The sequence below is a fragment of the Indicator indicator genome, chromosome 15, assembly GCF_027791375.1.
Source record: "Indicator indicator isolate 239-I01 chromosome 15, UM_Iind_1.1, whole genome shotgun sequence".
NCBI classification, from domain to species: domain Eukaryota; kingdom Metazoa; phylum Chordata; class Aves; order Piciformes; family Indicatoridae; genus Indicator; species Indicator indicator.
The window spans coordinates 14354961-14371126 of record NC_072024.1 but is presented as its reverse complement, the minus strand read 5'-3'; the positions used below and the strand labels follow the sequence as shown (position 1 = coordinate 14371126).

Sequence of the window (16166 nt, the reverse complement as noted above, 5' to 3'; positions counted from 1 at the left end):
TGTGATTTCTTTTAAGTTTATTGCATTTAATTTTTTTTAAGAAATTTTTATTATCAGTGTTACTAGCTCTCATTGACTTGAATTGTTATTTTATGCATTTAGTATAACAAAAGAATCTGAGCTTGTGTACCTACATTAGGCACACAGATTATTAGTATCTCCCTGAAAATTTTTGTAGTTTAAAAAAATTAGTTCCTTCCTTTATCCCACCGTATTACCTCGATTTCAGAATTTATTACTTTTCACTCAGTCCTTACAGCTATGCATTCTTTAAAACACGAGTAAAAACATCAGTGAAGATTCTAGAACAGAGAGGATTTTATTTCTCTTCACATTTCACAAACACAATTTCCTCCTTATGTTTTGTGTCTAATTCACAATCCTGCTAGTTTCAAATGTTAACCTTTTATTTCTGTGTATTGATAAAGAAAGGACAGACATAAACCTTACTTGCTGTTTTTTTGTGATCTCATCAGCCATAATTTTGGCAGAATCCAGGACATTTATAGCAGTCTCATCTTGCAGAATATTCCCCTCAGATGAATGTAAAGTTTCTAAAATTTTCCCCTCAAGTTCTTTTAGATGCTTTTTATTGGCTGCAGATTGAAGGATGAGAGTATTTCTTTCCTCTTCTAATTCTGGTCTAATGAAGAAAACCACAACAAAACCAGTCAATGCTCATCTTCCACTGACTATAAAGGAAGTTCATGAAGAAAACTCTCTTCCTACAGTAAGTATTTGTGAATATTTAAAGAGGTTGTTACCATTCAGCATATATTTATAATTCTAAGTGCAGATTTCTTTGCATAACTTCAATTCAGTATTTGGAAATGATAGTCTAGACTTCAATATTTTAGCATCCTGCAAAGGTCTGCATCCTCATTTTCCTGCATATACTCATGTGATATGCAGAATAAGGTTACTGGTGGAAACACTTTATTAGCAAACTGACTATAGCAGCCCAACTGTATTGACATTTCCTTACAAGCCAGATAGTACTTCTCTGAATATCTATAAGGGTTTAGATAAGACCTATAATCTGTTTCAGAGGTACTGTGCATTTATTTAATATGAAATTAAAGCTAAATACTGAAAATTCTTCAACCTAACCACCTTTAATGAGAAAAAACACCATGAAAACATTTTATACCTGATATTCTAATTAACTTGAGGAAACTCACCTCACAGTAAACATGATAATCTGCTTCCTCAAAAAACTTTTCAGGTATAATAACTAGAAAAATAACCTTTCTAAAAAAGCTGTTAGTGAGAGACATTTACACCACACCACTCATTTTGCCTTACAATATATTTACCTCATTTTCTTGGAATTATGACATAAGAAACTGTAATGTCTATTTGCCATAAAGAGTGACTTACCTCTCTCTTGCTACAACAATGCCTAGTAATTGGTCTTCAAGTCCCTCTGGTGTTATCATAAAATTGAGTAAAGAAACTTTTGTAGCTATTTCAGGCATATAATGTGGATTTCTCAGTTTTGTGGTAATAAACAACTTGAAATCACTGGAATACTCCACAATGGCCTCACCAAGTCTGATATAGTCCATTCCTCCTAAAGAGAGAGACGTTAAACGTATTATATACTTCAATTACTTGCAGAAAAAAATAAATGAATTACTTTTGTGATTAAATAAAAGCAAATTTCTTGTCAGTGACAAATTTCTGGCAAAGTAAAAATGAGTAAATAAATAAATCTAATACTCTGAAAAATTCTCAGAGACTTCAGCAAGCCCACATTTTACTCTAAGCAGAAGAAATCAAATCAATACCATTACTACTGTGCTTCCAACAGGCATACTCTATAGCGGAGACTCATGGAATTATTGTGCTTCTCTGCATTTTTCTCACTTTTTTTTGAGGAAAAGAAAGAAATGTTGAAAAACACAGTAAAACAGGAAAATTTTGGCTTAAGCTAAATGCCTAGACAAGTTTTACAGATTTGTGCAAAAAATTAGCAGATGTGAATATTAGATCAAAACATGAACAAGCAAAACAATTCCACTGACAGTCTTCCCTTTGCAGAGTCCAGTGTCTTTATTCAGCCTCCTACAGTAACACAATTAAGGCTTTCACATAAAACCACTATAACATGATAGATGAATGGCATTTATTTAAAATAATAAATTAGAACTTCCAACTGTTGTGAAATTACATTCCTCTTACCTCAGGCAGCAGCAAACCAGGGAGTAATACGAAAATCATCAGAGTAACATAGACTGCAAGACGAACATCAATGAAATCCACTTCAGGATTCAGAATTAATTTTGCTGTACCTTGTTTAAAAGTCTGCTTCAGGAGCAGAGGTTCAAGTGATGGGTCTAGTTCTTCTCCAGCATCTTCTAGCAGAAGTGGAGTTCCAAACTGAATGCAGTTCTGCACGGTTCTCATATAAGCTGTGTCACTGATTTTAATAACATTCAGGCGATTTTCCTTCTCAAAATTCTTGATCCATTTATTTGCTTGACCTTGAGGATCAATCATCAGTGGCCTAGAACATACAAGACAGTTTCCCCAGTGCTTGCAATTAAAAAAAAAAGATTACTTTAAATATGTTTAACATACTAAAATTACACTCCTCATCTCAACTGCATTGTCTCTACAAAAGCTACATTGTTTCGGTTTGGTTTGAGTTTGGCTTATTTTGCTTTGTTTGTGTTTGTTTAAGTAGCAAAAACTTTCTTGGATTTTAAAATTAAACTTTTTTATCACATACCAACGTCTTGAATTGTCAACAATGATCCCATTGTCTACAGAAAACATGTCACTTGGTAAACCAGCAATATTCCAGGCTCTTATTTTTATTGGGTCACCAAGAGTCTTACTCAAAGAGAAATTCTCAGAACAAGGGATATTTTTCTCCTGGGGAAAAAAAAAAGAGATAAAATAAAATCCTATTTATCAATTGTTTCTTTACATCTTTTATTAAATGCTACTTCAATCCAAACTGATAAGAAGAAGTTCCTTTTAAAAGTTTGAAATAGGTCAAGTAAAACTAAAAATCCTAGCAAAAATAAACAGCTAATAACATTTGTGGGATTTGGCCTGTTTTTGTACCTTCTCAACGTACATATTTTATTACATGAAATTATGACAATGGGCTACCTTAAGAAAGTCACATGCAGCTGGAAATCATCCAGTGAGTATATCTTCCATTAACTCAATGTAGTGATCCAGTGCTCATTTTTTACTGTTTAGTGTCACAGTCACAATCAGTGACTTCAAATCACTTGAGATGTGAATTGTGGCATCAGTACATTGGAACTGTCCCTTTGCAAGCAGCATAACCAAAAATTTAATTATCAAATACTGAGTTATAGACATTTTTAAATACAAGTTAATTCTTTCATTTAAAGGCAAAATAGAAAAATCTGAGATTTTAAGTAATAATCAAGCCTTACAAGGTCAATTATGACCTCCAATTTCTGAAATTCTACTGTAAGTCGAGAGTAAATTCACTGATTTAATTAAAATTGACAGCATATTAGATCACCAGAATTCATTCCATTGATCTTAATGAGTTTTACTAGGCTAATATTAAATAAACAAGAGATTTTTGAACTATTTTGCTGTAGTCTGAAGAAAAAAGCAAATACATACCTTGCACAGTTTACTCCAATCTTTGGTACATTCTTCTCGAAACTCAGCAGTGAAAGCTCCCAGATATGCTATCACACCAGCTGATATCAGAACATCTCCTGTCAAATTATCATATATGTCCTGAAGATCATTTGCAGCATTACTCCATCTATAACAAGAAGATACCAAAAGAAAAAAAAATTGCTGAAAACTCCACATTGATGATGTTCATGATAAAAATCAACATTGTTGTTGTTGTTTATTTTAATTTTAGGCAGAGAATAAGGGCACCACAGTTATGTATTTTATTCTTGTTTTAAAGATTTCCTCCATGATTCTTTCAAGATTGCTGCCCATATTTTACATTATGACCAACGAGGAATGTTTCAGGGACTAGAATGGTACACCCCTAAGCAGTGCAGCCCTCAGCCAGAGTTACAGCATTAAAGGCTGAGAGCTGAAGTACAAAGTCTGTTTCTACAATGGCTGTCGTATCTGACATCTGAACTTTAACCTGACCTGGATTTCTCTCCACCAAGGCCTCCAATCAACTTCTCTGCTCGTTCTAGTTCTTTTGCACACTGATCAACCTGGAATTCTAAACGAGCCTTTTCTTCAGTTTTCTCTGTGAAGGTTTGTTCCAAATCAGCCAAACGATTTTCAACTGCTGCAAGTTCTTCTCTCTTCTGATTCAAGAGTGTCATTGTCTCTGCTAAGGACTGCTCTGCCTCTCTTAAACGATCTTTCTTGGGTGCAACAATCTGTTCAATTACAATCATAACACAAATTCTCATAACATATTTTTGTAACTTCATTATTTAATAAAATGCTTTCAGTGAATGTACTGAGCAAAAGAAACATTTTACAGTACTGAGGGACTAGGAACAAAAACGCACCTTTGAAACCCTGTCATACACCTCCATTGCCATAATCCATTTACATAAACCTTCTGCTGCTGAGGAAGTCTTAGCCACCTTTTGTGGATCAAACTCAGGATTAGTCAAGTATTCAGCCCGAATCTTCTGCATGATAGCTGCCTGGAAAACAAAAACATTATAGCTCATCAAAGTCTTGCAGCTGACACTTGAAAATTATGCTGACTGATTGGTGTTTCTCTACACCAATCAGAAAAACTCAGTGTTCATTATGATAGAGACCACTGCTCATTTGTGTCTTTGGATTTTCCTACCAAGCTTTGCGGTCTTTTCTTGTTTTCATCCTAATCCTGACCTTATCCTTTATAACAATTCCTTTGGTCTATCTTCAGTGTGGCAGCTACCTAACTGCTGCATCACAGTCATATAGAAACCTTAACTCACTCTGTCTCTTCTTCAAAACACACTAATTTCACTATCTGCTATCTTTTCTCAAGGCATAACTGTAGAGGATCGTTATAAAAATACATTTCTAGTAATGCAAGACCAAAATCTAAAACAATTACACTGCAGGCACATTGCATGTGCCTACTTTTGGGGATCAGTTTTACAAAGGGCAAAGCGCATTTAACTGGGCAAATGGCAAGAGTCATGCTCCTGGATAGTAAACCCAGGGGAGACAATCATATCTTAAAATCAAGTTATACAGCTAATGCATTTCTGAATTTATTTTATATCTTTTATACTTCAAATACTACCCACCGCATTCACTCAACCAGATAATACACCTGGAAACTGCCATTAGGAAGAGCACCAGTGTGAGCAATTATTTAAAAACACAAAGAACTTTGTCATGTCAGAGTAACTGATTTAGAAAAAGTAGCACAAAAAATGGCATAAAAAGGTTGGACCGGGATCAAATGCTCCCTGGTTCCACAAAAAACCAAAAAATTCCAAACCAGAATACATTAAATGAGGCTAAAAGGACCCAGGTTCAGAGGAAACAGAAGGAGACAGCTTTTCATACTGCTTAGAATCCTGGAATATTTTGTAAAAACACCTTGCAGATACAGAAAGTTTACATGGTCTTAAGGAAACTACAGGAATTACAGAAGAGAGATTCATTGTAAGTCACTAACTTTGGGAGTCCTTCATTTAAAGTGCCAGAGGCTGAAAGACTATTTGGAGAAATCATATATACTGTTCCTGTTCCTTCCAAGGCACTTGGCTTAGGGCCACTTTTGGATGCAGGATAAGTGACAGAACGAACTATTTACCCTGATACAGTTTTTTAAAAGGTGTTATTTTTACCTTTTGATGAGATACTACTACATGTATATTGCAAAACTAGAAACATTTGTAGACAGAAGGACATTTCATTCAAATAGAAAACAGGCTTTTATAGAAGACTTACAAATTCCTGAAGGGAACCTTCTGAAATGCCCCTTAGAAGGCTTACTCTGAAGCATCCTGACTCACCTACTGTGACCATACTCATCTTACAGATATCCCCTATCATCTTGTAAGCTCCTTGGTTGTAACAGAAGTTGACTAGCTTGGCACAAATGGGGCCTCTGATACCGTATTTTTTTTTCCCCTACAAAAAAGTCTCTTCAGGGTAAATATCACTGGAAAAACAGACAGAAGTCTTACTGGAATATTGTCCTTGTCATACAGTTTCAAATCCTTTAAGAAATTCATATCACCAAGGAGTTTCATGCTTGGAGTCCAGTAATCCAAAACCTACAAAACACATTAGGAAATATCTTTTAAAGCTTTAAAACAAACACAGAAATAAAAACTTGTGCATATTTAATACTGATGACCTTGTACATCTTCAAGAAATCAATAAAGGAGAAAGTTTATCAGATCAAGTATTTCCCCCTAACCATACCTAAAGCCAAAAATTGAGCAGCATCTCAGAGAAGAGTTACGTGTTATGCAACGCAAGCAAATTAGAAGTATTCTCTCTGCACATTACAAAACTTAGAAAAATCTGAAATTGTGGAAGGTCTCAGTAAAAGAATGGATGGAGGCTGTAAGTACTTGTTTACTTTAGTAGACTGTGGGCAATCTCATTTACTGAACAAGTGCTCTGTGTTGAGAAAATCACCTATATGTTTATTTGAATTTATTGTCTGCATCTTACCTTGCCTCTAGTCCCTGAAGGATCCGCAATTTTCTTGGGTTTTATGTCTTTCATGACACAGACAGCAGCCATGACAAGTTTGACACCAGATGGAGGATTTTTCATTGATTTCATAATTGATATATCAGAAGGCTAAAATAAAAATCACATTAAAAAAAATATGGCAAATGCTGTATCTGTCTCACCACTAAGACAAACAAAATAATAGGAAATAAAAAGGAAAGTATAGTATCACTACCAAGGAGTATAATCACAGAGGACTTTTATAAAGGATGATACAGTATGTGCAAGACAGTTAACAATATTCATCAATGTATCCAATGCAATGGAAATAAAAATGAAATAAATGCTAATAATTGAAAATTCATGATTAATCAAAATTGTGTTTTTATACACTTCCACAAGTGTTATCTAACATCTTATATACTTCATAACTCTTATTATTCATATTATTCATAACTACCTCCTACTATATTAAATTCCTGCAGGACTTTTTCAACAATACTACTTTCAGATCACATGTAAGTCACAACAAAACCCAAAACTCTAAACCAAAGATCCAGTCCAGATATTTCTTAGCCATAAACAAATGCCATGTTAATGCACTGGTGATCAGCATTAACTTAGCTGAAAGAATAAATTCCCCTGATATCACTGCTGGTAATTTCAGGTGTTGGTTACTTTTCCCACAAGTGGGCTTTCTTGCAGACAAACACTTTTTAAAATGTACACACACCTTTGTATTCTGAGTACCTTAAGAGGCAATAAACTGAACAATGACTGTACAAGTTGCCTCTGTTGCCAAAACTGAGAAAATGTAACACTTGTCAAATTCTTTTCCTCTTAATGCATTCTTTGTCAAATAAATGGAATAGGTTTCTAAAATGGAAGAGGTTTCTATCATGTCAAATAACTTTTTCAAATGCTGAAGTTTAGATCAGCTTGCCTTCAAAGTGTCAAGAGCATCAAGTGCCGCCTCCAGGGCTGGAATTGCCTCTGCCAGGTCACTCTCACATTCATTTTTCAGTGTCTGAGCTGCTTCAGCTTTTTCTGTAGCAATTTCTTCATCTACTTTCACAGTTTTTCTTATTTGTTCTACTTCTGCAGATTCTATTTCTATAGTCTAAAGAAAAACATATAAGTGAGCTTCCTATTGAGCAGCGAATAATCAAATAAACTGTAATGACTTAGTACAGCACTTACAGAATACTGTAAAACATAAAGAGAAAATTGAAATCAGATTACTGACAATAAAAGCTATTTAAAATATGCTTAAAGCTCAGGAGACAAACTCTTCATGATTGTGCATCTTCATGCAAAGAAAAAATTACTATCATGAGTTTTCAGAGCTTCATAATCTATAACTGACTGATGAAATATATTTTCGTTACAGTGATGAGTCAGGTCTTCACCCAAGTCCTCCCTTTACATTTCTAAATAGTAGCATCTAGTTTTCCTAGAGGTTTGTAAGAGTAGGTGGAAAAGACATCACTGTATCTTTAAAAACACAAATCAGAAGTTTGTTATGCAACAGCAGTGTACAAGGTAAGTGTATTTTTGTAAGCCAGAACTTTCAATAACACTTGAGAGACTGGATCCTACACCCCACTAAATTTCTATTAATTTAATTCTTGTTAGGATCCTTGTAAAAATCAAGTGTATAATCCCTGTATGCAAAGACAGATTGTGCAAAACGGTTGCTTATTTTGTATGCAGAAGAGCTATTTGTTGGTTTTGCAAGGTATGTGAATGATCTTTAGAAATCCAGCATGAAAGTTCCTCTAACATCCTTCAGCATGGAGCTTAAGCAAGGACCATATATCCAGTCTGTATCTTACAAAAAGAACGGAATTTTCTTCCCGTTCTAAAGATGCAAATATAAACAGTGACAAGTTTCATATTACTGCAAATGGCAGTAAACAAGAAGTGAGCTCAAAAACCTCAGCTCTTACTTTCTGAAAGTTACTCATGAGTTAACTTATACAGGCATATTGTTTAAAATTTGTCTACAATCAGCTGGAATACTGAAGTATATTGTACGATTAAGAATTCTTATTCAAAGCTAATTATTATGGAGGTGAAATGATAGATCTCAAGTATACACCTGCTTACACTAAAAACTACAAAGCTGTATTTGTATAAATCTACCTTCATCATACTTGCGTTATCCAATTTAGCCTCTTCCAGTCTGGGCTGCAGCTGAACTAGTTCCTGTTTCATCTCACCAACCTATAGATATACAGAAGAATCAGGCAGAATTCAGAAGTGCTAACAAGAATTTAGATTAGCAAATGGCTACTTATTAGTAGAAAGAAATAGAATTGTTTCAAATCAAAATTTACTTGTACCTCACATGTACAATCACCAGTTTTAAGAACTATGTTCACTTACAGTCCCCTGTTAATCCCTTAGGAAAGGGAAGCTCTATGCATACTCTGCATACCAATACATGCTTAGAGGTCTGTGGCCTCTAGCACAACTGTTAAGATTGTGGAAAAGGCAAAAATAATTTCTTATTTTTCTACCAATGAAGGGAAGTTCAGGCTGAAGAAAATCAGAACTCTGGGAAAAGATCTGCCTTTGCCAAACAGTTCCTATTTTCAGTTCCATTTTTGTCTTAACTCACTTGTGATTCAGCAAAAGCCAGTTTATCTAGTCCGTTCATGTATTTCTTCTTGGCTTTCATTACAGCGTCTCGTTTCTGAGTAAGAAGTTTCTGAAAAGCAGCAATAAGCTCAAGATAAGAAGTAGGAGTAACATAATTATGGCGTCCCAGACTTTGCAGGAACCTATTTTAAAGAAAAAAGAAAAAAAAAAAAAGAGGCAATTTATAGTTTTGTTTTCTCTTTTTATGCAGGAAGATAGCATACATTAACTTTTAAGACAGAAATGAGTAGTAATGAAACTCCGTCTACTATTTTGTTGTTTACTTCTAAATGATCTGCTTTTGAGTACCCTTTTGCTGAATTTACTGCTTTCAACAGCATAATCCTATCCTTCTTAATGTTTCTATAACTGACCTTCCAGAGAGTGACATAACTGAAGTGTGAAAATATTTACAGATGGGCACAATTTCCTGACGCTCATTGTCTGTGAGCTGAAGTGTTTCCAGGAACTTATTGGCCACGTGTTCAAGGGCATCTTCAGGCCATGGCTGAGGGAGAAGTGAAGAGAGACACATTTGTAAAATTCATCTGTTAGCAGACTTTATACTTCAAAAACAATTTTTACCATTCAGAACATCAGAATGAGACTTACTATGTCACAAGAACAATGAACTGATAAAAAGGTTAGATGTGGCAGTAAGCTTTTCTGGCAACTCCTGGATGATCTTCTAGTTAAAAGATACACATTGCCTTTCTGTGTCTATGTCATCCTTTTTCAGAAAAACTAATGAATGACAGCACCAGGCCAAGCTATAGAGCCAATTTTACTTTATTGAGAGCCACACCAATTATATCACAGATTGTTAACTATAGTCATTTTCCAAAGTTTCATTCCACTGTAAAAAAAGTCTACTGATAAACAACAGGACTTGTATTTGCTAGTCATTCCAATGATGCATGATCTGCAGGCAGAAATTATGGCCATTTTACGATCACACTGAAATGGTTTCTGTAGTCCTTCAAAACATACACATACTGCAATAAAACAACAAATTAACATAAACAGACTACTTGCTACTTCAGATACACAGAATTTGTTGCAAGAAGATTTAAGTTTATTTAGTTGTAGAAATACTGAGACGTCACACCAAAGAGTTCCCAAAATTTTACCAAAAAAATGCCTACTAAATTTCGAATTTTGAAAAATATGGAGTATTCTTTACAGAAGACAAAAAAAGTCTAATGGGATGAGAAAATAAGAGACTGTTATAAAATGGAAGCAGTTTGTTGAGGAAACAGTATGAATATTTTCACATACCTGGAACCAATCAATAGTACAGCACTTGATGAGTGAGGGAAACTGTCTCAGACGATTGCGGAAAGCATCTCCAATAGGGCTGAATGCTACCACAACATGGAGGTTTTCTTTGCAGCGGCTCACAAAAAACGCAAACAGGGCCAAAGGACTGAGTTCTTCATGTCTCCTGCCAGCGTGAGCTACTGCACGAACGCCCTTAGGAATAATACACAGGTAAAAACAGTTATATAATTTCTTGTTCGGCACTTCTGAAGTTCTGCACAACCCTGTTAATGACAGCGTAAGTGTGATTTTTTTATTAAATAAAGGAAACAGGTAGTATAATCTAGAAAATGAGAATAAGCAGTATATACCACCTGAGAACAGGAGTATGGTATTTGTGTGAGACTGACAACTTGTTCTAGAAATGATCATCTGCTGCTTTGAGCAACTGAGAACATGTCAGAACAAAAAAACCTGACAATCCATCCCAAGATGAATTCCAGATGGATAAGACACATTAAGATGAGAATGAAGGTTAAGGCACATTCTGAAATATCAAAATTCATTACTAGTTCCCTAAAGAAATAAAACCCTTAAGTTTTCTAATGATAGATACAACTATCCAGCTTCAGTCATTCAGTAATTCAAAGATTTAAGAGATACAAAGAGATAAGGCAAATTACCACTCTCATTACACAAAAGCCATTACCACAAAACCAAATATTTTTGTCATCATCTATGCTTTAAACGTCATACTAGTCCCCTAAACACTTCAAGACATTAACTTACTAGTAACTTTTTTTTTTAGCTTTAATATTACACTAAAACATGCTGTGTTTACTTAACTGGAGAGGAACATTTACATTGCAAACATCAAAATCATCATTTACCAAAACAAATAATCTCTCAAAACAAGGACAAATCTCTAGAACTGAAATTAATAACTACTGAAAAATATTACTATCCTCAATTATTTAACAATCCATGAAACACTGACTACCAACTCCTAAAACTCAAATTATTCTTCTACCAATGCATACTTCACATATTTAACATAATTCTGCAACTAAAATAAATTATGAATATTACTGTAGTAGCAATAAATTAAAATTGGAAATATTTTGATGGAACAGAGTTAAATGAGTGAATGCAAACTTTGCTCCAGTTGGCATATTATAGATATGCCATGTTCTAGCATACACTAATTGAATATGTTAATACAAACTGTAAAAATTCTAAAATAATCATCTTATCTTGTTACTATAATACCTGGAATGAATGAAACAGTAATTGAGAAAGATGATTAGAATTATAATCTGAGTTCTTCCCAAAATACATGGAATACAGGTATCAAATTGCTCAATAACTTCCATGCAAGACAAAAATTCATCATTCATTCATCAAGGGATATGGCTATCTCAAAGCAAGAACAGTTGTATCTGTATGAAGAATCACTTTCAATGGCAACTAGAAGCATACCTAAGTAATTTATTAGTAAAGTCAACTGATAAAATAGCTTAGAAGGCAGATGACATGAAAGGGAATTTCTAAAGATACCTCCATAATTTCTTGTTTTTCATCTGCTGCAAAAAGATTGGGTACCTCCCCAGTGTTGAGGACACTGTCAATATCTTCTAAAAAGCTTTCTTCTTTAATTTGTGCATCTGTGATCATAAAGACAGTTTTCAAGCCTTTTACACCTGCATTCTTCAGAAGACTCTAAAAATGCAAGGCAATTAAATTATTGCACATTCCAAAACATTCTTCCTCAAAATTATGTCGAAGTACAGACAGGTTATTATTACTCACTTTCAGATCTTCTCTCCACTCATTTGTACCATAGGTGCTAGAAATCTCTGGTTGGAAAACAGACATCTTTGCCATGAATGCTGCTAGACGAGTCAAGGACTGACGTCCACTTCCTCCCACTCCAACCAACAACGCATTTCCTCCTGGCTGCTTCAGAATGCGGCTTATACGAGACAAGTGCTCCAAAGCATATCTGCATTTGGGATGTGCTGATTACCACGACAGAAATATACACACATTTGTGCACCTATACACACCTCTATCTGTGAAACACGGATAAAAGTGGCATCTCCAAAACAAATTTCTGGAGTCAGAGTGGGGTGGTAGGGAAGAGAAAAGAAAGGGCTTGCATGGCAAAATACAACTCACAACTCTTCTATTACACTTATCAGTAGATAGCTAAATTACAAGTGACTGTAAGTTACTGAAAGGAATTGGCAGTGGTGAGAATAGAAGCACTATATAGGTAAAAGAGTTAAAGAAAGCCAACAAAAATTCTCTACTTAATCGTAACAATGTTAACAGTTTTAACTTTCTTGAAGTATAATGGTTTAAATACTTTTTAAAGGAACAATTGGGAAAAAGATTACTTATACCAACAGACCTCTTTCAACCCTCTGTCTCTGACAGTGTTTTGTAACTTACTTGTGAAACAGATATTGGAACACCATCTTCAGAAAGTTGTATATGCACATTACTGAGAGTCCTATCTATTGTGAAAACACAAGCATAGTTTATCTTGGAATATGCAGCAAGGTCAACAGGAGATGGTCTGTCTAAGTGTAGGGCATGAGCTAATAATAACAAACTCAACAGCATTTAGAAGTGGACTCAAAAAAAAGCTAACACATTTCAAGATAAACAAATTCCTGTTTATTCATTGGTTAGAAAAATAAAGGCATCAAATCTAGATGTTATCCATGAGATTGGGCTCCCAGGCTACAGTTTAACATGCTTTCCTGGCTGCTATTCAGTGAGGTAAGTAGGATATCACCTCTATGTCCACGAAGTGGCCTCTCATCAGAGGCTGCCAGCTCTTCAAACTCCCAGCATAGTTGTATATACAGATACTCACAAATCCAGCTTGCCAAAATGAGCTAGACTGCAAGAAACTGTCATGAGAAGTGCTTAAACTAACCCTAATCTCCTTAAAGAATCATCTGCATCTCATCTTACAACTGGCAAATACGAAGAGTCAGTAATGTCAAGCAATAAGGAAAAGGAGTTGTGACCTCCTCCTAGTCTCTCAGTGGTAGCTCTGTCTGACCACAAGCTAAGTTAACAGCTGCCTACAGAGTCTAAACTTTTAAAGGATTAGTTGCAGCACCAGGCTGGGTACATGCCCCAAAGCAGGGCATGGCTGTGCAGCATAAAAACAGAGCAGACATACAGCTATATCTGTGTTGTATCTTACCCTGCACCTCACAACCTTAGAATCCTTGTCCTTGGGGAAATGAAAGTCCAGTGGCTGCAGGCAAAACTAACACCCATCTTCACCAGTAACAGGCCTAGCAGAAGTGGAGCATCCACCTGATTTGGGGCACAATGCTTCCTTAACATCCAAAAAAAATATATTTGAAGCCTCTTTAGAGAAAACCTACTCATTATTTACTTTCAGATAGAAAAAAGCAGGGGCATAAGAGAAAAATTGGTTGACTTCCATCCAAGTGTTTAACACCACAAACACTTTTTTGGATGATTAAAGGGGAGGAGACACACAAAAATCACAGCCTACAAAACTGGATATACTGAATAATCAACTACTGCTTAGTGCTCTTAATAATACAGATCATAGGTACCTGAAAACTACCAGGTTCATTTGTTTTTTGTGGGTTTGGTTATATTCATCCAGACACCGCTCCACAACATCACTGAACATCTGAATGCTTGGAATTTCAATATAAAGTCTTTCATCTCCCTCAAGTTCTGGAACCATGTAGTCACCAAAAAACAAATTTCTCATGTTTTCTTCCGTTACCTATTGTAAGCATTCAACAAATTACGAAGTCAAGTTTAATATTCAATGAACATATTCCCCACCGGAATTTCAGAATACAAAGGAGAACATAGACAAATACACAAGACACAAGAAGAAGCGCTCTGCAATATTTTCACTCTCAGACAATACCCACGTCAAAATTCTGTTTTCTTATTAAACCATATACTTATTCACAATTCTTGGAACTCAATTGGCTCAAAGAGCCATTAACAGACCCATAACCATGGCCTTCAGATTACACCAAGTGCATACAGATATATGTTTAACGATTTTCAATACATTATGAATAGATAACTAATACCACAGTTTTGTTTTCTATACATCAGTGAATTGACAGTGGAAGAAAACAAGAAAAAACAAAAAAAAGGAAGACAAGACACAGAGTGTAGCATGATTAAGCAACATTTTAAAATTCCTAACTCCAGAATGCTGTTTACCACAGAGTAACTCAGTCACAGGCTAAATTTTAAAAGGGAATCTTTCTTTATCCTGTAAATCAGATCTCTGGGACTCCATCTAAGAATTTCATACTTTTACTTCTCCCTTCAGGCACAGTACTAAAACACAGACCCCAGTTACTTTTGTGGTAGTGATTTACAAATTACTCCAGCAGTTTCTGTTACTTATCTCCCATTGCCCAAAGATTCAGCATGGGCTGCTACACTCCAATAAAATATGCAACATAAGTTTTTTGGTAAAGTTGCTCTGCTGACCTATGGGTTAACCGGACACTTTATTTCTATGTGCAGACATTTAGAAGCTTAAGTTTGATAATTTAAACATCTGCATGGTTTTGCTAAATGTTGCACTATTTTTTAAATTAAGAATTCAGTTTTTGTTTCATTATCACATAAACACTTTTTTTTTTAAATGTGAAAGTAATAAACTTGCCCACATTTCAAATTTAATATTTTTTGAAAAGGATGTTTACATTTAAAAGCTAAGCCCTTCCAAACACTTATTTTACCAAATTCAGCTCAAATTTTCAAGCATGTTAGATACACAATTTCACACCCTAAATTCATAATGAAAACAATTGCTTCACAACAGATCAAACATGATACTCACAGGTGTGTCCCCTTGCTTCAGGTGTGAAAAAACTGAATCAAATGCTTCTTTAAAATGTTCTTTCACAATATCCTTCATTAAACTGAACAACCAGGCTCTATCATTGTCTTCTACTAGACGATCATAGAACACACGAAATACCTCATGTACAAACAGCCGAATCATTACATGTTTGCTTTCAACTGATATCCTCTTAATGAGCAAGCAACCATGGATAACACGTGAGAAGTCACACAGGTTGAATGTATAATGAGATTTGCTTGGTGTGGGCAAGAGATTTTTGATGGCTTTCTTATAAACCTTAAGATAATTACAGCAAAAAAGAACAAAATCAATAAAAAAGTAGCAACTGTTATATTATTATAATACCTTAAACATCTTTTAAAATTATATTTACCGAAGAAAAAACATTTCATGTTTAATAAATCCTAATAACATCTAAAGATCTCAAAGACCTCTAAATATGTGAGCTGCACCTCATGCAGTTCTGGAATGTACATATATTAACCAAATGGCAAATGGGAAAAGCGCAGTGAAATCTGCTGTATGGCCAGGAATAGCACTCAGGTCTTTCATCTTCCTTTAATAACATAATGTTCTCTTTCAAGCGAAGGCTTGAATGATAGATTTAAACAACTGAAAATCTAGAAAATTACCTATTTCTTTCCATATTCACATATTATGCAAAAATTAAAAAAAGAAGCAAAATATCTAGAAACCCTAATTTCCAACTAAATTATTATAGAGCCAGTGGACCTCCACT

The 16166-nt window shown here is 34.9% G+C and overlaps 1 protein-coding gene across 1 annotated transcript in view; it reads right to left on the bottom strand.

Annotated features, from left to right (window-relative positions):
* DNAH12 (dynein axonemal heavy chain 12) overlaps positions 1–16166 on the bottom strand; it is a 65519-nt gene that overhangs the window by 12160 nt on the left and 37193 nt on the right. Inside the window, exons 40-57 of the mRNA XM_054387632.1 lie at positions 15404–15703; positions 14136–14314; positions 12337–12529; positions 12085–12246; positions 10546–10740; positions 9642–9775; positions 9248–9410; positions 8770–8850; positions 7568–7744; positions 6622–6753; positions 6126–6215; positions 4494–4634; positions 4117–4358; positions 3619–3766; positions 2735–2880; positions 2295–2509; positions 1381–1573; positions 451–643 (exon numbers count right to left, since the gene is read on the bottom strand). Coding sequence (XP_054243607.1) covers positions 451–643; positions 1381–1573; positions 2295–2509; positions 2735–2880; positions 3619–3766; positions 4117–4358; positions 4494–4634; positions 6126–6215; positions 6622–6753; positions 7568–7744; positions 8770–8850; positions 9248–9410; positions 9642–9775; positions 10546–10740; positions 12085–12246; positions 12337–12529; positions 14136–14314; positions 15404–15703 — 3084 coding nt within the window. The remainder of the gene's footprint in view (positions 1–450; positions 644–1380; positions 1574–2294; positions 2510–2734; positions 2881–3618; positions 3767–4116; positions 4359–4493; positions 4635–6125; positions 6216–6621; positions 6754–7567; positions 7745–8769; positions 8851–9247; positions 9411–9641; positions 9776–10545; positions 10741–12084; positions 12247–12336; positions 12530–14135; positions 14315–15403; positions 15704–16166) is intronic.